A 22156-nucleotide genomic window follows, 5' to 3' on the forward strand; every position below is an offset into this window, starting at 1 on the left:
AGGGCTGGCTCGGGTATGTCCTGACCCATCCCTTAGTTATGCTGCTATAGAGCTAGACTGCTGGGGGATTCCCATGATGCACTGGGCTCTGGCTCTCTCTCTCTCTCTCTCTCTCTCTCTCTCTCTCTGTCCTCATTCTGCAGGTCTCTCTGCCTCTGGAGCAGCAGGACCCAGATCCACCACTACTCATCTTTACTATTAACCACTGTTATCTGTCATTATTATTGATAACACCATTACCGACACAGCTGTTCCTCTCTCTTCTCTCCCCTCTCCTCCCCCTCCCCCTCTTTCTATCTCCTCCTAAACCCAACCGGTCGAGGCAGACGGCCCCCCACCCCGAGCCCGGTTCTGTTGGAGGTTTCTTCCTGTTAAAGGGAGTTTTTCCTCCCCCCTGTTGCCAAGCGCTGCTCTTTGTGGGAACTGTGGGGTTTTTCTCTGTAACAAAGTAAGGTCTTGACCTGACCCTGTAAAGAGCCTTGAGATAATGTATATTATGATTTGGTGCTATACAAATAAAATTGAATTGAATTGAATTGAATCAGCAGCAGGTTTGTGTAAAGGAAATGATGTGTGTTATGATATGATGTGTTCACTGAGTCAAAGTTAATCATCTAAACACCTTCATTATTTGTATTGTACTGTTCAACCATTCAAAGTGTTTTACACAAGAAGAAAACTGCATGAAGAGACTCATAAATAAGACTTTGAGTTGACCAGGACCCCGAACTGCCTGTGGGTGTGAAAGGTTGTTTGTCTGTATATGCCAGCCCTGTGATAGGCTGGTCTCCAGGTGGGAGTGGCTCCAGCCCCCCCATGACCCTAAAAGGATAAGCAGTATGGATAATGAATGAATGAATGAATGAATGAATGTTAACCATGGGGCTGTGGTTCATGGTAGATTCTGAGGTCTGCTCTGGATCATGGTCCCGATCCTGTTGTAGAAACCAGCCTCTGACTGACTGCAGGACGTCTGCCTCCAGAATGTGATATTGACATACAAAGCTTCATTCATCATTCACTGTCGTCACAATAAGTAGTGAAAAGTATCTGACAGCTGCACTTTCTTTACAGATTCACATTATTAAAACAAAATGTAATCAACAAATTAATCATAGATTAAACTACACAGCTCTGTTAAAATCAGCTCCACCTTCACCTGAAACATTAAAGTGGTGAACACATCAGTGCATTAGTCATTATAATCCAATCATATAATATCATTGTATATGATGAGTACTTCTACATTTGGTGCTTGAAATATATTTTTGCCAGTGCTGTGGTACTTTTACTAAAGTAACATCTTGAATGCAGGACTTTGACTTGTAACAGAATATTCCTACACCGTGGTCCTAGTACTTTTACTTCTCCCAGCACTGGTACTTGTAGTATTTAATTATAACATAATCTGATGAGCAGTTTGACGTTATTCATCCGTGGATGCTACAAGTTCATTTTTAGAACATGGTGGTTTCAGTGAATGCTCTGAACGGCTGGAGAAGATTTGCTTAATAAAACCAGTTTCACTTCTTTATTAAAATTTAAAAAAAACAAAACAAAACAAAAAAACCTAGACTAATAACAGCAATTATTTCCAGGGTTTCTAGTCGATGTAAGAGTGGCCTCTGGTCGGTGCAAACTAAATATTTTCCAGTTGATTTAACTGCACGAATAAAGGGAGTGCTAAGAATATTTTCTTTGTTTAAATTATAAACTATTATTTCCTCGCATGGTTACATCATAAAACTCTAATTTAGGTGAATGGGGGTTTGTGTGACGTTCGATTAATTGTTATCGGTGCTCTACTGATCAGCCTTTGTATGTGGCTAGCTAGCTGCTAGCTAGTTACGCAGTAGCAGTTCGGCGTCGGGCAGCTAATAAAACATTGGACCAATGCCTTAGAAAACCATTTTCTCCGCCTTCTTCTGATAAATGAATGTTGTCCATTGACTTCAGTGGACACTGTTCATCAGAATAACCGCGAAACACCGATGTTAGCGATAGAAAGCTTATTATTTGCAGCGGCCACATTTTCCGTTTTTGGCCGAGCTAGCTAACTTGCTAGCCGAGCTCCCATTAGCCTGTTAGCACGCCTGTGATGGCACAGTCGGAGAGCGACTGGATAAAGGAAGGTAGGCCACACACTCCAGTTTTATTTCTTCTTCTGACACCAGTGTGGTTGTAAAATGTGATGAGAATGTCTCTATGTGCCTACATTCACGCCAGTCTGATCTAAATCGTAAAGAATTCGGAGCTGCTTTTATCAGGTCGGTGGCTCGTTAGCTGTATCCGGAACGGGCTAATGTAGCTCCTCGGCTAGCTGCCTCGGAAACCACTAACATATCCTGATTTAACTTCTGAACTGGCTGATAACGATTCTTTATAAACCAGCCTTTAGTTAGGAGTCACGTCGGTAAAGTACAAACATCAGGCTGAACAAAAACGCACTCACGACATGTTGAAGTAGCTTCTGTCAGTGGGATCTGTCTGTTTTTAACGGATATAAATGTTTGTTTTGGTGTGGCTTCATCTCAAAACCATAAACGTCTCCTTTCATACAGTGTTCAGTTCATTAATTTATACTGTCACACTCTCAGCTTGACTCAGTGTAAAATAACCAGCCTGTCGCTGGATTGTTAAGGGTCAGAGGATGATTACTAACACTGATAATTAAATGTACCTGTGTTGTATATAAAGGACATGTTTGTTCTGAATATTTCAGGTGCAGGTGTTTTATATATTTTTTCTTTATATGGAGATTTTCATAGTGAAGCTGTTGTACATGAAACAATGTGAATGGAGTTTCATGGCAGGGTGGCTGTTCTACATTTGGAAATGTAAATCTAAGTTATTACATTTTTAATGGATTAATTGATTTGGGGCTTTAAGTGACTGTCAATTTTATTATTGTCAATCCGTGGATTATTTTCTCAAGTAATCATTTATTTGTTTTGTCATCATAAATCATCATCAGATAATTAAAAAATGCTTGTTATAAATTACTACAGGGTGACATGTTCAAATGTTATTTACTGTCATGTCTGACAAAGAAAAGATCAAATCTTGTTAAGTTGGAAACAGCAGATATTTGTTAATTTTGAAAAGAATCTCTTGAAGACTCATCTCCTCTGAGAGCAGCTCCGCTCTGTACACCTCACGCCCTAACTAACCCTAACTGTGCACTGCTCCATCTTGCACTTTGTACAATTGAACAGATGTAGGACTTAATACTAACACCACGGTCTCCTATTGTACTGGAGCTTTACTTATGTCACTCACTTGTATGTTGCTTTGGATAAGAGCGTCTGTCACATGACTAAATTAAGAAAGTGATTAATTGATTGATGATTAAAATACTTCCAATTAATCTACCGTTGATCAATGAATCATTGCAGCTCTAGTCTATAAGACGTTTACTATTGGTGTATTGATATGTGACAGTGCCCATGAATCTACATTAATGGTAACATGCATGTAAGGTTTCAACTCAACTACAAATGACAAATAATACAAATCATTGTCTACATAATAGAGTTCCTGTAAAAATCAGAGGGATAAGAAACTGGAACTGAAATCTAACACAACACTTTGTCTGCGCAGTCTTAACCTAATAATACAGTCAGACATAAATCACCACAGACCTCCACCAAGGCCTTTGTCAAACAACATACACCAGACTTCAGAGAAAAAAACTTCATTCTTAGTATTATTATTATTAGTATTATAGTATTAAAAATTAACAGTAAATGATCCAGATCTGCCCCAAAATGTAACAGGATCTTCTCTGGTCCAGGACCCGTTCTGGTGTAATCCTGCTGACAAACAACCAACCAACCAACCAACCAACCAACCAACCAACAAACACAGGTGAAAACAACCTCCTTGGCCGGGGAAACAAGTTCATTTATAAAGCAGCAGAAATTATCTGACTAGATTTTACCCAGAGTTTGGTTTTTAAACCGTTGTTGTTCCGTTCATTAATTATAAATAAAGAGACTAAACTTCAGCAATTAGTCAATTAATCGATTACAGAAAATTAATCGATTTGAAAATTCAGTTGAATTCTTTGCTATCTTCAAAGTCAAAATGAGCTGTTTCAGAAGATTTGATTTCTTTCTTTTTTGTACTTGACAGTAAATTAAATATCTGTGTTTGTGACTATGGATCACACAAAACAAGATTTCACCTTCAGCTTTAGGAAGTCTTCACCATTGTCTGACATTTTCTAAAACAAATGATGAATCTGTTGATGAGAATGGTCAGTATTCAGTATTTTTTTTCCCGGACCTTTTATTTATCCTGGTGAGAGTTGATTGAACTCCACTCCCCCTCAACCCTGCTCTCATCCACATTCACACACATCCAAAAAATCCCAAACATTCACAGTGTGACCGCAGAGCTCTGCAGCCGGCCACCGAGCGGCTCCTCTGCACCAGGGGGATGAAGGACCATCTGCTGAAAGCTGCTCAGAGACTGGACCTCGTTAGTGAAAAGTAGCAGATTGAGTGGTTATGAAATAGCTGCAGTATAATTTGCTGCTGGTTGCTCGACAGAATGATCAGCTCAGAGGCTCAGAGCTCAGTGAGGAGGTCCAGGTCTGATCTTTGCTGTTTGTCGTGCTGTGATTTCTGGCAGCAGGTTAAAGCCACTCAGACGACAGGAGTTAAAAATCCTGTCTCGTACACTTCACAGATCATCTTTTCCTAAACCCAACCGGTCGAGGCAGACGGCCGCTCCCACCTTGAGCCCGGTTCTGTTGGAGGTTTCTTCCTGTTAAAGGGAGTTTTTCCTCCCCCCTGTCGCCAAGCGCTGCTCTTTGTGGGAACTGTTGGGTTTTTCTCTGTAACAAAGTAAGGTCTTGACCCGACCCTGTAAAGTGCCTTGAGATAATGTAGATTATGATTTGGCGCTAAACAAATAAAATTGAATTGAATTGAATTGAATTAATCTGAAACATGTCCACACTACAAGATTTTAAAAGTAGTGCATCACACACAACAGGTTATTATTAATTGTCCTGCAGAGGAAGCGATGCATCTTCTGATATGATCTCTCAGGGAAGAGGATGTAAACACAAAGAAGACTGTGGAGCAACAGGTTGATGTTACGTTAGTTCAACTTTGCATTGAAACAAAAGATCTGTCCTCTGTCTGGATGAGATGTGGTCAACACAGTTGGCAAGCGGCTCTGAGATGTAAGGTGTAATCATAGTTGTAACCACCCTGATTTTTAAATCCCAAATATCAAACATTTATTGGGCGTCCCCCATAAGTCTACGAGCAAGTCAGGAGCTTTATGACTGGATCTGTAAAAAGGTCACATGACCAACATCCAGGTTTCTCCTCCGATCATCAGGAGGAGTGAATCAGGATTAAATCGTCCCAGACTGCAGTCTGCTCCTGGTTAAACTGAGGACATGATCCAGGCCGGTCTGACAGACACTGGGGCAGCGTCCTCTTTAACTGCAGGTGTGCTGTGAGTGCAGACACCTGCCTGTGATGTTTCATCACCTGTGGCTGCTTAATTGTGTCAGCACTGGTTCAGCTGTGTTTCTGGTGTTTCCATCATTGGCTCCACTAACAGATCTTCAGCCTGTTAAGTGAAGGTTAACAGTCAGTGAGTGAACTAGTTAATGCACATTAACCTGAAACCATCAGATAACTGAAGGAAGATCACTGTGAAGCTCTGTGATGTTGGACTTCACCTTAGAACATCTGAACAACTTGGTCTGGAAAATTGTAATAATAGGCAGTGAAATTACATTTATTTATTATTTAGTTTCAACACAACACACCATGATTGTTTTTATTTGGTTATTTATTCATTTAAAGTAATTGTTTTGATTGTAGAGGAAACAGACATTTAAAGACGTTACCTGAGGTGAACAGTGGATTCTGGGCTTTGGGCATTTTAAACCATTTTCTGACATTTCACAGAGCAAACAATTGATTAAATTGGTAAAATAATTGGCAGATTAATTGATAATGAAAATGATCATCAGCTGCAGCTCTAACTTGACCATTTAAAATGAATTGTTGTTTTTCCTTTGAAGGTCTGGCTGTGGTTTAGTGGTAGAAGCAGCCTGAGCTGTGTGTCCTGTCTTGAGGTCTTTAGGTCTCATCTTGATCAGACCTGTCTAACCTCGGCCTCCTTAGATTAACCACACACTTCAGCCTCACGCTGTCACCGTGACTCGTGGTCAACTTCCTTTCATGTCTTCACACCTCCAGCCTAAATTCTGCATGGCGACGGACTGGCAGCAGTGGGAGTGAGCAGCCAATCAGCCAAGGCCACCGGTAGCAACATGGCGTCCCGTCAGAGGAACTCTGTCCGGATCCTGTCCAACCGGGAGCGCGGCTCCCAGACCTTTGGCTCACAGCGGCTCCTGCAGCTGCTGGTGGAGGAGAAAGTCCGCTGGATGAAATGGCAGAGTCAGGTACTGAGGAGGAGCCGGGGCGTCTGCTGTTCCCTTATCATTGTAGTATAACACACGTGAATTAGTATGACAATAAAAAGAGTTTTTTACCTCATCCACCTACACAACCAACACCTACAACACATGCAGATACTACAGGAACACGAAGTTACCATCCAGGAGAAGAACAGCAGGTTCTCTCCTTCACCCATCTGAAGGGACCTGCACACACTTGCATCTGTAGAGCTGGCAATAGGAACACTCGTTTTCTCTCTGAGAAGACCTGTCATTGGCCAAAGTCTCCTGTCACAGACTAGATTCTGATTCTGATAATAGATTAGAAGGTCTGAGAACAGAACCCAGAGGAGGAGCAGACGTCTGGTTTGCTCTCAGACCAGTTGATTTACAGTGTGACAGTTTCTGCCTAGAAGAAGTTGAACTTGTTGAACTCCAGCCGTCTCTGTCTCATTTAAATCTGAGTGTCACTGTGTTTGTGCGTCTGACAGAAAGTGGAGCTGCCGGACAGCCCCCGGTCCACGTTCCTGTTGGCGTTCAGCCCCGACAGGTGAGAAAATCCATCAGTACTTTATTTCAGGAATCACTCTGGACATGTTCTCACTGTCACTGCAGTGTTTCAGTCCCAGTTATTGTAGCAGGTCACCAGCAGGTTATTGCAGCTGGCAAATCAAACAGCTCATTGTAAATTACATTTGATTTTCCAGCTGCAAAAACAAACATTTCTGCCATTAACACGTTATTATCATGGGTAAGGGTTGTCACATGATCAGTGTGAACTCTCTCTGCTTCTCAAAGGACCCTTATGGCTTCCACACACGTCAACCACAACATTTACATAACGGAGGTGAAGACTGGAAAGTGCCTACATTCCTTAGTGGGCCACCGTAGAACCCCCTGGTGTGTGACTTTCCACCCCACAATACCTGGCCTGGTGGCCTCTGGGTGCCTTGATGGCGAAGTTCGCATCTGGGACCTGCATGTGAGTATCACTGTCTGAAGACCTGTACCAGGCGAATCGCTTCCTCTGAGGCACTGTACCCAGTAAAGGTTCATGTCCCCTGCACGTGGCTCTGCTGATGGGTACAGTGGGGTCTGTGACAGAGCGTCTCCCTGAAGCTTCGCCTCCATAAACAGGCTCAAACTGACTGTTGAATGTGTATGAATGATGTTAGTCAGCAGAAGTGATATTTAATGATACAGTTAATGTGTTGTTGAGCCTGTTAAACTCCTGCTGTGATCTCACTCACAACACAGTTCTTCCCTTTGTGACGACTCATTTAACACTAAATAAATAAGAGGCGATTACTGAGTCATCATACTGTGACAGAAGAAACAAAATACAATAATAACAGCTGTGCTCTACCTCATCGAAATGAGCTGCTGACTGTAGCTGTGCCTCAGTTCAGGGGCCACATTCTCAGAGGACCCGGTCTACGAAGGTGTGGAGGTGAGGCCCTTCGTAGACCGTGAAGGCTGAACTGAAATGAGATGGTCTGGTCCACGGAGGATTTCCACTTTGTGTCACCAGCTGTTCCTGCCCTTACTGTTGAGTGTCACAGAAACTTGAGGTTTTCAGGTCCTTGGTTTTAACAGTTGTATCATTACTGTTGAACTGAGCTGAAACACAACACTGACATTTAACAGTGTGATCCTCAGACTCTCTGTGCTGTTTGTGCACAATGAATCTTGAGATATGTTGGACCATGAGGGATCCACCCGTTGGAGCCTTCATGGTCCAGGTAAAGAAGGACACACCTGGAGGAGCCTTTAATCTGAGACAGTCTGGTCTCTGGAGGATGAGACCCTGAACAGAGACAGCTGCTCCAGTGGAGATTTGGCCTCATGTGACCCTGTGCAACATGATTGACTCCGACCTTTACCCAGCATCCTCTGGGTTTCTCTGACCAATGACGTTTCCTGTATTTAGTTGATGTGTCGTTTGTTGCGTCTCTTGATGTTACTCCGGGGATTTGCTGCTGGCCTGATGTGAATTAAGTCACATAGCTTTGTTAATAGAAGACACTGACTGATTTTAAACTGTTGTTTAAAATAAGATCATTATAAATCAAGGATGTATAATTGATTATAATGTTTTTCCTGCAGGGTGGGAGTGAGAGCTGGTTTACAGAGAGCAATGTTGCAATTGCCTCCCTGGCCTTCCACCCGACTGCTCAGCTTCTCTTGATCGCCACCAACAATGAGCTCCACTTCTGGGACTGGAGCCGGCCGGAGCCCTTCGCCGTGGTCAAGACGGGCAGTGACACGGAGCGAGTCCGGTGGGTTAACCAGAGCAGCTGTGACGGGCTGTTTCCCACTGTGGTCACTGTAGGAGTTAGTCGGCCGCTCTGTACCAACAGTGTCAGTCCTGATTTCAAAATAAGAGTCACACAGATTCAAGTTTTCACAACTCCACCCTCTGTTTTATTGTAGATGTTTGATTCACTCTTGACTTCGCACAAACACAGAATAACTCCTGAGAAATGTGGCCTCTTACGTGGTTTTCAGCTGATCTGCACTCAGATTATTGATCGGTGATTGACAGTTAGATTCTGAGTGACAGTTTGTGTTTGTTTGTTTCAGATTGGTGAGGTTTGACCCTCTGGGCCACAACCTGCTGACAGCGATTGTGAATCCGTCCAATCAGCAGGTAGGAATTCCTAATGATGATCACATGATCAATTAAATGTTTTTATGAGTCATGTCTGAGGTTTGTCCTGACTGTGCGTCTGATAGTTGTAAACTCGTCTCCCTGGTGGACAAACCAGGTGAACATTCCCACAGACCCTGGTGTGTTGGCAGCGAGTCGGTGTTGACTGTTGACTGTCTGCTCTCTCTCTCAGAATGAGGACGACTCTGAGGTTCCTATGGACAGTGTCGAGATGCCTCACTTCCGTCAGCGCTCCTTCCTGCCCACCCAACCGGTTCGCCGCACACCCATCCTCCACAACTTCCTCCACATCTTGTCGTCTCGCTCCCCGGGGGCACAGGCGGGAAGCGAGCAGCCCCGCCCTCTCGGTGAAAATGGAAGCAATGTAGGAGAATCTCCCAGCATGCCTCTGGCCCAGTACCCCAGCTCTGACCGCGGGCCTCCCTTCCCCGGCTGCACCCAGCACCTGGGCATGGTCTGTCTCTGTAGTCGCTGCTCAGTCAATCGTAACCCCTCTCTGGCCGCCAACAGTTCCTCCGTGACCCCCTCTGATCCCAGGGTGTCATCTGAAACTCCCCAGCCCCCCCCAGCTTCCACCTTCACTTCGGCCCGTACGGAGCCAAGACAGCCGTCAGAGCGACCCTCAGCCTTCACCTCAGTCTACTACAGCGCCGGCTCCTCTCTGAATCCCACTGCACCGAGCGGCATCGAGCCGCACTCCACCCCCAGACCAGGACCTGACTGGACGTGCAACCTGCTAAGCATGAGGGAGGGGGGCGTTGGTCCGGGTATGCTGCCCCCCAGAACCTCCTCCTCCTCCTCCATCAGCCTTCTTTCAGTGCTCCGTCAGCAGGACGGCTCCTCTCACTCCCCTGTGTACACCTCTGCCACTGAAGGGCGGGGCTTCCCCCAACAAGGAGAGGCCGGGGCCCGAGATGCTGCCGGTACGAGCAGTGGGCACCACCCCTTCTGGGACGGCTCTCGCAGTAACACGGCCTCCTTCCGCAACGTGCTGCAGTGCAACCTGAGCCGCTATTTCATGGAGTTTGACCGCATGCAGGACTTGGAGCCGCCTTTAGGGGGTGGCATGGCGGACGGAAGCCAGGAGCAGAGCCAAGAGTTGCTCAATAATAACATGGACCCAGACAGACCTGGGCCTTCCTCGTCCTCCTCCTCCTCCACCCCTACCATCATCCACTACCAGCCTCCTCTCCCTCCCCCTCCTTCCTCCCACAGCCTGGAGAACAATGTTCCTCCCCCAGCCTCCCGAGGCCATCTGAACCGCTGCCGGGCATGCCACAACCTGCTGACCTTCAACCATGACTCTCAGCGCTGGGAGCGCACCAACCAGGCCTCCTCCACCTCTGTCTCCTCTCTGGAGCCCTCCTCTTCCTCCTCCTCCTTCCCTGCCTCCTCTTCCCCCTGGCAGCCTGAAGAGAGCAGGAGGACATTAGAGGCCCAAACCCAGGAGAGGAGGGCGCCTCCAGAGCCCAGCGAGCAGCCACCTGCCCCTGGAGGTGGAGGAGCAGGAACAGTGGCCTTCCCGATAGCCCCGTCCTCCAGCCAGCCTGGAGAGCAGACGGTGGGCTTAGTGTACAACCAGGACACAGCGCAGTGGGAGAGGGTGTACCGGCAGGCTGTTGCCGGGCGGTCGGCAGAGCCACCGGAGGCCTTAAGCCAAGAAATGCCTGTTGACCCCCCAGATGAAGACTCCCTGAGGAGGTACGGTGTCTCCATGGATAAAAACCATAATAACACTTTAGAATACAGTCGATTACAGTATATACAGTCGATTAAGAAAACAGCCTCACTAGTGTCAGGGAGTGTCTCAGATTCAGGTGTGTTTGTGTGATAAGTAGACATTTACATCAGGCTTTGGGTTGCTACCGAGTTCACAGTCTGTGAACCAGTAAAGGCCGACAGACTGTTGAGTATATACTTTTAGCCAAAAGGTTGAGTTGAATATTAACATTGATCCAAATATCAGTCAGCTGTTGTCTGTGCTCTTAACATCTGTTTCTGTTTTACAGGCGACTGTTGGAATCGTCTCTGTTATCATTGTCTCGCTACGACATGTCAGGATCAAGAGACCACCCCATTTACCCTGATCCAGCCAGGTACAGATACACTTCATTTACCCTGATCCAGCCAGGTACAGATACACTTCATTTACCCTGATCCAGCGGGGTACAGATACACTTCATTTACCCTGATCCAGCCGGGTACAAATACACTTCATTTACCCTGATCCAGCCGGGTACAGATACACTTCATTTACCCGGATCCAGCCGGGGACAGGTACAGATCCACTTCATTTACCCGGATCCAGCTGGGTACAGGTACAGAGCCACTTCATTTACCCGGATCCAGCCGGGTACAGATACACTTCATTTACCCCGATCCAGCCGGGTACAGATACACTTCATTTACCCCGATCCAGCCGGGTACAGGTACAGATCCACTTCATTTACCCCGATCCAGCCGGGTACAGGTACAGATCCACTTCATTTACCCCGATCCAGCCGGGTACAGATGCATTTCATTTACCCTGATCCAGGTACAGTTACACTTCATTTACCCTGATCCAGCCGGGTACAGATTCACTTCATTTACCCGGATCCAGGTACAGTTACACTTCATTTACCCAGATCCAGGTACAGATGTGCTTTCATGACAAACCCACAGTGTGTCTGCAGGTTCACGTCACCGTCACAGTGAAGCAGGTCTGTTAGAAGTAAACAGGGCTCCTCTCTGTCGTCCAGATGGTCTCATGTTCTGTAGTTTTACTCATCTAGACTTTTTTACCAGGATTAAAGATCATGTTTGACCATTTCCTGTCGACACTGAATCCCTGCTGAGGCCTGTGATTTTCAGAACTGCACAGTCAGCAGTCTGGCTGACTCTGGTGTGGAGCGCCCTCTGTTTTACTGTTAATACAACCTTGTAATTAGTCTTAAACGGTTTTGAAACTGAGCTGTGGGTCTTCTCTTTGACTCTCAGCCCAGCTTCTGTTGAAGTAAACTGCAGCTGCACAGGCTCTGCAGGGCACAGCGACAGAGGATAAAGAGGGACCTCCTGAGCCAGGGCAGGATGTCAGGGGTCACTGAGTCTGTAAATGAGTCTCCTATCGACTGGTTCCGAGTTTAGAGAGGACGCTGCAGATCAGACCGTTTGAAATTTGAAAGTTATACAGACAACAGAAACCTGTTTAATGTCAGGTTTCTGCCGTCACACCTTTCACTGCTGTTAAAGAACAAGCCTGAAGTGGTTCTCTGTGTCCAGACTGTCTCCAGCGGCTTACTACGCCCAGAGGATGATCCAGTATCTCTCCAGACGGGACAGCATCCGCCAGCGCTCGCTCCGTTACCAGCAGAACCGCCTGCGGGCCATGTCGTCTTCATCCGACGGCCCCGCCAGCAACCCGTCCAGCTCCATGGACAACAGTGACGTGGACTTTGAGGAGCTGGAGTAAGTTACACTCTGCATCCGTGACAGTGGTTAAACCTGACTTTATTATGACACCATGTTCTGAGCTGTACAAACAGTTTTCTTGGCTCAAAGCTCAGCAGAGCTAGTGTTCCTCTGATCAGACAGCAGCTCTGGGGAGTGGAAGCATTATGGCACACACCTGTAAAGTGATGTCACACTGTGGTTATCAAGTTTTACAGAACAGGTCCAAAACTTCTCCTGTTGACTTTGCACTTGATTGAACATTTATTTATTTAAGACAAAAGAAAAACAAGGAGAAACAAATGTCAGCAAAGACACAAACACGTCACTTAGCAGCAGTGAAATGAGGGACAGACGGAGCAGACAGGTGATGACGATCACTGTATGTTACCTGCTGCTGTCTCACCTGTAATGTTATTAGATTGAACGCTGTTACAGTACCTGAGGGATGGTATCGTATAGATAGTATTAATATTATACTTTTACCAATACAGCTTATTGATCCAGTGCTTAACAGTTCTCGTATCAGTACTTTTATGTTGTAGGAGAACAAAAAGAATTAACATTTCTTTATTTTCTCATGTTCTCAATGAACATTGTTGAGTGTCAAACCAGCGTCATTGTTCTGAACAGGTGACTATTATAGACTGATAGTGTGATGATGGAAATGTAAAACAAATGTAACGCAGTGATTTTCTATAGGACTTTTATTTTGGCTGTTTTTTACTGTATTTCACTAAATCACCACAGATTTATTCAGTTTTATATGTCAATAACAAATAAAAAATCTGTTTTCATAATTTCTCCAGAACTGAGGTCAGAACTGATGACGTAGATACTACAGTCTTTAACAGGGGCCCCAGGGCCGTTTAACACCTGGTTTCAGTTCACACCTTTAATAACAAGGGACTGATTGGCTCTGTCTCAGTTTCAAAGTAAAAGCCCTCTGCAGAGTTGTGTAGTTGTGACTTGATGACATTGAAAGCTCTCTGGTCGTCCGTCTGTGGTGAGGACTGGATGTAAAATAGATTTAATGCAGCAGAAGCTTGTGTGAGTTTAAGATGTCACTGTTTTTATTTTAATGACATTTTAAGACAGGTTTCAACACAGAATCAGAGCAACCTTAGAAACATTAGTCTTTAGAGGGGAGGAGTGATTACACGAATGTACAGTATGTAGGACATGTCACTGAATTCTCTCTTCACTAAAACCACTGGAGGAAAATCAGCAGTTTAAGCTTTTGATTTTTTGTTCTGTTCATGTTGAGCTGAAACCACAGATGGTTTTATTTTCAGCAGAGACTATTTTTTGAGTAGATGATGGTTTTATCTTGATGTAATAGTGCTGTGAGTGAGTTTGTCTTTACTTTAACGTGTCCTGTGTATTAAATCAGTGCAGATAGTTCTGCTCACCTGTCCATTTCCTCTTTCCCAGTGATAATGGAGACAGAGCGCGGCACAGGACGCCACGAAACGCCAGGATGTCTGCCCCCTCACTGGGTCGCTTTGTCCCACGGTGAGTCAGCTCTAATCTCTGACCCTGACTTTAACAGTCTGTTCAACACAGTCTCCTGAGCTCCAGAGGATCAGTACCTGAACCTGTATTTAGTCCTGAATCAGCTGGTTTTGGTTTTACATGGTTCCACAATCATTTGTTGTTTTCAGTCCAGGTTTGGTTTCATGTTTTCTCCTCCTCCTGCAGACGTTTCCTCCTCCCTGAGTACCTGCCCTACGCTGGAATCTTCCACGAGAGAGGGCAGCCTGGCCTAGCCACACACTCCTCTGTCAACAGAGTTCTCGCTGGTAAACACACACACATCTGTCCCCTCACCTGTACCTTCTGCTGTCTCCTCTGGATGGATGGACCTCTCTGTGTTTAGATCTGACAGTCCGTTGTCTCCTCAGGGGCTTCGATCGGGGATGGTCAGTCTGCGGTCGCCAGCAACATCGCAAACACCACCTACCGTCTGCAGTGGTGGGACTTCACCAAATTTGACCTGCCAGAGATCAGCAACGGTACAACACCTGTCACCTGTTCACCTGATTCTGTGTTTGTGAGTCTGTCTGAGCTGGTGGCTTCTGAGAGTCTATCACATAAAGGTTTTCATCTCAGTCACATTTGTCTGTGATGATGTGAATCAGTGCTTCACAGCCTGGTTTAAAATCTGACGAGTTGATTAAAAGGATAAAGAAAAATACATTTTCATAGACAAAATGATTTTTACTGTGTCTCCACTGTGAACGTGTTGACTAACAGTAACAGATGATTTCCACCTCCTGGAGCCCGAGCTCCAAAAAGAGGAGAAGCTGTGAGAGACGGCTGCTGCTCAGCCAATCAGAAGAGAGACCCCGAGCCTCACTTCTGATTGGCTGACCCACCTGTTCTTTCTAGAGGAACTTCTGTACTGAAAACCACAGATATGTCTTCAGCTCAAAACTTGAAATAAAAAGACCTTTAATGTTTAGTTGAAGAGTTCATTACTCTCTGGGGGGGGGTTGAGGTGCTGATCAGAGACTGTCTCAGTGTGTTGGTCCCTCCTCTCCCTCCCTGTCATCTCTCTACGTCATCATAAAGACAGAACAAGGAGGCTCCTTGTAATGTGGAGATGCTGAACAGAGATGTGTTTGTTATTTCCTGTCCAGCTTCAGTCAACGTTCTGGTGCCAAACTGTAAAATCTACAACGACGCGAGCTGCGACATCTCTGCAGACGGTCAGCTGCTGGCCGTCTTCATTCCCAGCAGTCAGCGGGGTTTTCCAGACGAGGGCATCCTGGCCATCTACTCTCTGGCTCCACACAACCTGGGAGAGATGCTCTACACCAAGAGATTCGGTATGGTGTCCTCTCAAGTACAGCGTCCATCACCGGGAACTGGACAGATGCTAAATCCAGAAGGAAATAAAAAATTTGTTTATGTTCATGTCCTGTCTTTCCTCTCTGACGCTCCCTCTGATTTCCTTCTTATTAGTTGTAATGACAGGGTTGATATTTTCCTTCATCAGGTCCAAATGCCATCTCTGTCAGCCTGTCTCCGATGGGCTGCTATGTGATGGTGGGCCTGGCCTCTCGCAGGATCCTGCTGCATCCCACCACCGACCACATGGTGGCGCAAGTCTTCCGTCTGCAGCAGCCACATGGAGGAGAGACGTCCATCAGGGTGAGACCACACACACAGTCCGACCAGGGCCCCGTTACTTCACCGACACTTATTCATCTGTCAAACCAGTTTAAGAATGTATCAACAGTTCAGTCTCTTCAGAGGCAACACAGCAGCAGAGGAGCTGCTAAATAAAACAACACGTCATTGACAGTTGGCTCTGTTCATGAAGAGCCGTCAGCTGTGGACACATGACCAACTGAGAACTCCAGATATGAGTTCATTTACGGCAGAGGATAGAGAGACAGTTGTGGTTCTGTGACGTGTGGTTTCCCCTGCGGTAGATTCAGATCACAGGAGCTGAGTGATGAGGCGTAGGAATATGGTAGTTCACTGGTTTGTTTGAAGGCAGATGAAGTGGTGAAAGTATTCAAAACAAAGTGTTCACTTCAACAGATTTTTTTAAAGTGGTAAAAACAGTTTTTTTTTCTGCTGACCTCATCATTCAGCTCCTCCAGACTGAATCTGCTGCAGGTGAAACACGGACTGCAGATTAGAACCAGGAGTTGATCATTTCTGTTTGATTGCTTGTTGATGTCTCTTTTTAGACTGAACGTCTGTATATTTATGGCTGATAACTGCATCGTCCTCATTCAATAAACTGAGGTTGATTATTATTATTGATAACACAGCTCTAATATATCTCACTGATTCAGCACATCAGTAATACTGATGATGATGAAAAAAGGAAGCTGATGAAGATCTGAGTGAAAGAGCTGAGATTGTTACTGCCATGAAAACCAGTGAATATATTATTAATCTGATAATTTATGAATCATTGGTCACCTGTCGTCTGACAGTTTCTGTTTAATCAGTTTAATTAACAGACGAGTGAGAAAATGTTTGAGTGTAGTTTAACTCATTGATCATGGATCACAGGATGGTCACTGCTCCAGCTGTTACAGGACAGATGTTCAGTCAGTGTCTGTGCTGTGGTAACGTGTGTGTGTGTGGTCAGAGTGTTGAACCTGCTGCTGTGTTTCAGATGGTCTTCAATGTGGTTTACCCTATGGCTCCAGACCAGCGGCGCCACGTCAGCATCAACTCGGCCCGCTGGCTGCCGGATCCTGGGATGGGTCTGGCTTATGGAACCAACAAGGGAGACCTGGTCATCTGTCGTCCTGTGTGAGTCTCCACACATGCACACACCTGAGTTCATACCTCACCATCAGCTCTGCTCAGCTCCTCACATTTAATCCTCTCTGTGGGAGGGGGGAAAGCCGTCCCTCTGGTGACACCCCCCCCCCCTCCACAGTGAGAAGGTAGCTGATTTAATTAACCTAATGGTCAATCTGAACAGGAAGACCATTAACTGAAGAAGCTCAATTAGTGTTAATGAGGTCGTGGTCTGAGTGATTCCACGAAGGAAACCTCCTCTGCTTCATGACTTCCTGAATGGAAGTGAATTAACAAGTGGTGTGTGTGTGTGTGTGTGTGTGTGTGTGTGTGTGTGTGTGTGTGTGTGTGTGTGTGTGTGTGTGTGTGTGTGTGTGTGTGTGTGTGTGTGTGTGTGTGTGTGTGTGTGTGTAGGTTCTATCGCAGCGATGGTGAGAGTCCTGCAGAGTCGAGCAGCGAACCTTTGTTCTCCGTCAACAACAGTGGAACGAGCCGGACCCGAGGTTCTGACAGACCAGGGTGAGAACCTCCAGTTCTGGTTGTGAAGTGGTTCCACTGAGCAGGACTGCGTTCAGCATGTGGATGCTGGACTGCACCATGTGACAAACAGGAACCAGTCCAGAGTGAGGGTGTGTCCTCAGTCAGTGGGGACTTTAGAGTTGATGGTGAACAGGATCTGAGTAAATAACTCTCTTTCTGTCCTGACGTCTTCTCAGGCCTAACCGCTCTGGCTGGAGGCTTGACAGAGACATGGGATTGATGAACGCGATTGGTCTTCAGCCCCGACATCCCGCCCCTTCAGTGACATCACAAGGAACCCAGACGCCAATCATCCAGCTGCAGAATGCTGAGACACAAACAGAGAGGGAGCTTTCAGAGCCCAGCGTCTCCCAGCCTCCACTCAGTACTGAGCCACTTTGATATCTGCACAGCTCCGATATCAGACATTACACTGAAGTTATGAGACGACATCACTGCTCATCACGTTATCTCATCTGACCTCCTGCTGATCAGAAACTCATTTCCTCCTGCAGCTGAACTGTTGAAGGTTAAAACTGTCTGTGATTCTGAAATCTAGAAAAGCAGACAGATTATACTTATCAGCCTTAAGGAGTCACAGCGTGCTCGTTCCTCCCCGTCACTCCCTCAGCAGATCATTTTGAAGTGAAGCACGTGATCGCTCTGAGGAGGCTTCAGTTCATTAGCGCCCACTCGATCCTGTTACAGCTCACCAGAAAACATCAGTAAATGTCCTGAGTGTCTGTTCAGAGGAGGGAGGAGATAAACGTGATGACATCAGAGTCAACAAGCCTTTAAATCTTTTACTAAATACATGGAAGATGTAAAGATGCAGCTTCAGTGTCTTCAGTCTGTAAACGAGACGTTTACTCTTTGTTTTAGTCTGGATGTAGAGATGTCTGACATCTCTGTCAGACTCAGTGTAGACAGTAACCCGCGACCTCTGACCCTGCTGTACTGAGTTTCTCTTGAAGGGTCATTGAAACCCTCCTCAGCATGTTCCTCCTCCTCTCCTCAGATGTCCCTCCTGAGACTCCATCCACCAGTGCAGCAGCTCAGGGGCAGCCGGAGGTGTCTCAGAGCAGCAGAGCTCAGGACGGCGTCCAGGGTGAAGCTTCCTCAGAGGCCAACACCTCCACAGCTGCTGGTACTGCTCCAACACAGAAACAGCTGCAACACAGTCAGTCAGTTTGTTCTGTTGTTCCTGACACAGTTTGAACAGCAGCTCTTCATCTGTTAGTTTCCCACCTTTTAAATCACCTGCAGTGGTGTTTCAGCAGGTCTGTTTCATCTCTACATTACAAACTGCTGCACAAACACACAATGAAACAAGCAATAAAAACACAAAAAATGGAAAATATGTGAAATATTTCAAAGCTTTGTGACAAAATATGTTTTTAGAAGTGATTGAAAGAAGAAGTTAAACAGATGGGTTTAGTGTTCTGTCCTGTAAGCCCCCTTTAGACTCAGACTGTACCAGGCTTTTCTCCGAGGCTCCCTGTTCTGCTCCGTCTCTTTAATTCACAGTAATATGAATAAATAGAAATGACCACAGCTCACAGCAGACCACGGGTCCGGTCCTCAGGTCTGTGTCTGTATGAATGACCTGGGCTGTTGAAGACTGAGTCTCTGTGAATCTGGACCTGACCCTTGTTGTCGCTCTCGTTGGTCCAGGTGAGTCTCCAGAGTTCGGCTCAGGTGAAGACGCTCTGGCACGGATTCGCCGGCTGATTGCAGAGGGCGGTATGACGGCCGTAGTCCAGCGGGAGCAGAGCACCACCATGGCGTCTATGGGCGGCTTCGGGAATAACATCATCGTCAGCCATCGCATCCACCGCGGCTCCCAGACGGGCTCCGGGGCCTCCAGGCCTGCGGCCAACCGCACCGCGATGGCCCCTTCCTCCTCCTCAGGTCCCCTCCTCATCACCCAGACCCAGTCATACCCCCCTCCCCAGGCTTCTAACCCGTCTGAACAGCTCACTCCCATGTGGGGCCCCCAGGTGCTGTCGGGCCCGCAGCCCTCCAGCCTCTCTCTGGCCATGGACATGGATGATGTGTTTGACGGAGGACGGACGGATGATGACTCCCTGCCGGGTCCCTCATCTTCCTCCCTGCTGCTGTCTTCCCCCTCTTCCTCCTCCTCCTCGTCCTCCTCTCACAGCCCCCTCCCCAGCAGCAGCGGGGGGGGTGGCCCCAACAGTTACCCCGGCGACCCATACAGCAGGTAGCTCTGCTATTGGCCAAGAGAAGCAGAGTGTTGGCCAATGGGTTCGTTGAAGTCGCTCCTCAAAGCCTTATCTCAAAGAAATGGGTGCTGCTTCGACTCTGCTGCTTCGACTCTGCACAGGGTCTCCCACCTGGAAAAGAAGGGACACAAGAACCCCCTCACCCCCCCCTCATCCTCCTCACCCCTCCCCTCCCTGAAACCTTGAGTGACATGCACTTCCTCTGCACTTAGAAACTGGACTGAAGCTGAACCACCATCATTCCTGGTCAGAAAGGGCTGCGGTGCCAAGCTCCTCTGCTCGTCTCTTCAGGATCAGTGTGATGGAGGACGAGGTTCCTGTGTATCCAAGTGCCATGTCTGAGGGGGGGTGGTGAGGAAGGGGGTCAGGGTAGGGGGGTCACACATTTACTCCAACGTGCTGCATTGGCTGCAATGTGATGTTGAAATTAGATGTGAAATAGCGATTGAAGTGTTCCAAAGTGACTCCAGCACTACTTTATGTTGCAGCCTGTTTTTGTACCGTGTGATGATGATGACGACGACGATGATGATGATGACAATGATGATGATGTTAGGACAGAGGATGGAGGCTGCGTGTGCCTCAGGCTGGACTCTGCAGCTCGGGGAGGACATTGCTGTCCCACCACGTGGAGAACCAATCATGACTGAGCGACTCTACTGCATGTCTTTATAATGCTGCAGCTCAACACACACTTTATTATTATTATTATTATTGTTGTTGTTGTTGTTGTTGTTTTCAAAGGCTGAGGAGAAGAAGAACCATTTCCTGTTTGGGGGCAGGGCGGTGGGGGATTCATCATGACCTGCTCCAAACCTACCAACCCCCCCCTCTAAACTATCCACCCTGCCCAGTTGCACTTGTGTGTGTGTATGTGTGTGTGCATGGAGAGGGGCAGGAGACACCTGTAACATCTCTCTGCTCATCTCTGTCTCCAGCTGTGGGATGTTACCTGTCGCTCTTCCACCACAGGAACTGGAGCCTCACAGAACCTGAACCTGTAGGAACCTGTGAGCCTCTGGTTCTAGGTTCTGTCTCTGTGTCAGACGTCCTCAGTGCAGCTCAGTTACAGGAGCTGTTTGAGTTCATTTTCCAATTATGATTTTTAAACATCAGGCTCTTTAAGACCAGCTCTCTCTCTCTCTCTCTCTCTCTCTCTCTCTCTCTCTCTCTCTCTCTCTCTGCCCCCCCCTCCACCCCCCCAACCAGTTGAGCAATCACCTGTCGTGTGAAACAACTGCAGGAACATTCATGTCTGGAAAACTCTTCCGTCATTCTTACTGACCTTTGCTGTGTCGCCCCCAAATGTCTGGGGCTGATGGGAAATGGAGTCTGTTAAAGGCCACTGATGTATGAAGACCCTCTGAGGTGAAGGTCTGGGACAGGCCTCAGTGGGTTCTGGAGGTTTTCTTGTTTCTGGTTTCACTGCTGCTCTGTTACTCGTGTGACATCACTTCCTGTCTCGGCTGCGTGCAGGGCCGTTTGAAAGATGAAGTGACACTAAGCAAGACAAACAGAACCAGAACCTCTGACCCCTGAACTAGATTTAGTGAGACCTCCTGAGCAGGTTCAGGAGCCGGCCCCCAACCAAAGGCAGAACCAGAGACCAGGTTCAGTTCCTGTGGTGAAAAAGGCCTGTGATTGATGTCTCCAAACTAACCCTCCTCTGACCCCTCCGCCCCCCCCCCCCCCCGCAAAAGAAAACTTGAATTTTGTGATGAAGAGCTCCTCCTCTTCCTCCTCCAGCCTGAGACTGTACAGCCGACACTCTGCTGTTTTTACTTTGGTTTTTATTGTCGTTCACCTGAGCTTCACATCCACACACAGCTGCATAGAGGTTCATGTACATGTGGTGTTTAAGTTGTGTATGTGTTTGGGGTTGGGGTGGGGGCTGTAACGGACCTATGGGAAAGAAGATGACGAGGAGGCAGAGCCCTGATTGGAGCTGTGCAGAGACTATGAGTGATGGAGACAGCTGTTTACTTTTTTATTTAACCTGTATCTCTGCAGGTGGGTCCAGGTGAGGTCACGTCTCGTCTCCCGGGGCGACCTGACGACAGCAGCTGCATGTAAGAGAAACACAAACTCAGCAGGTGAACTGATCTGAATGCTCCTCCTGGCTTTACTTGATCAATGAACATTTTAAAAACACGTTGTCTGGGTGATCTCCTGTCTGTTGTGTGTGTGTGTGTGTGTGTGTGTGTGTGTGTTTGTTGGGGTTATCAGTGGGGGTGGGGCTGGGTGGGTGGGGTGGGATTGGGGGTGAACAGAGCGTCACTGTTTTCAAATATTGCAGCTGGTGAATGAGAACGGTACGACTGGAGTTTGTACAGTGCTTTGACTTTTAGACGTGATGTGATTAAAGAGCTCAGAGTTTCCTGTGTGGAGGATTCTTCAGGTCCTGGATCGAGCTCCAGGTCTCAACTCCTGTTAATCTCAGCTCTCGTTAGCAGACAGTGATGTAAACACTCAGGTAGTCGTCTAGATTCAAAGCTAATAAATAATTTATCCTGACTTCAGTTCTCTGTTCATCTGTGAGTCTGAAGCTTCTGTCAAAGACCTGAACCTGAACATGTGTTTCAGCTTCCC

At 46.8% G+C, this 22156-nt stretch overlaps 1 protein-coding gene across 3 annotated transcripts; it reads left to right on the forward strand.

The window, feature by feature from the left end:
• The first annotated feature begins 1805 nt into the window (after positions 1-1805).
• On the forward strand, positions 1806-22086 carry ambra1b (autophagy/beclin-1 regulator 1b). 3 transcript variants are annotated; one of them, XM_071462040.1, is made up of 20 exons: positions 1806-2132; positions 3794-3867; positions 6231-6436; positions 6922-6980; positions 7229-7412; positions 8537-8709; positions 9014-9080; positions 9274-10802; positions 11111-11197; positions 12363-12548; positions 13965-14045; positions 14232-14332; positions 14435-14545; positions 15173-15361; positions 15532-15686; positions 16672-16811; positions 17217-17321; positions 17519-17706; positions 18340-18468; positions 18996-22086. In XM_071462040.1, the coding sequence occupies exons 3-20, from the start codon at positions 6305-6307 to the stop codon at positions 19547-19549; spliced, it is 4170 nt and encodes a 1389-aa protein (XP_071318141.1). In that variant the 5' UTR covers positions 1806-2132; positions 3794-3867; positions 6231-6304; the 3' UTR covers positions 19550-22086. The 3 variants fall into 3 exon arrangements, with proteins under 3 accessions (XP_071318141.1, XP_071318133.1, XP_071318148.1); XM_071462032.1 differs by lacking the exon at positions 3794-3867; XM_071462047.1 differs by lacking the exons at positions 3794-3867; positions 18340-18468; positions 18996-22086 and having other exon boundaries at positions 17519-18321.
• The last annotated feature ends 70 nt before the right edge of the window (positions 22087-22156 follow it).

The sequence above is a fragment of the Trachinotus anak genome, unplaced genomic scaffold (genome assembly GCF_046630095.1).
Source record: "Trachinotus anak isolate AG129_WGS33_773 ecotype Australia unplaced genomic scaffold, CSIRO_AGI_Tana_v1 ptg000002l, whole genome shotgun sequence".
Lineage (NCBI taxonomy): Eukaryota > Metazoa > Chordata > Actinopteri > Carangiformes > Carangidae > Trachinotus > Trachinotus anak.

Bases quoted from the DNA above. Each gene is read 5' to 3' on its own strand.
- ambra1b (XM_071462040.1), top strand. From the start codon at position 6,305: ATGGCGTCCCGTCAGAGGAACTCTGTCCGGATCCTGTCCAACCGGGAG. The intron at 9,081-9,273 runs GTAGGAATTCCT...TCTCTCTCTCAG, and splicing joins TGAATCCGTCCAATCAGCAG to AATGAGGACGACTCTGAGGT. The intron at 11,198-12,362 runs GTACAGATACAC...CTCTGTGTCCAG, and splicing joins ATTTACCCTGATCCAGCCAG to ACTGTCTCCAGCGGCTTACT.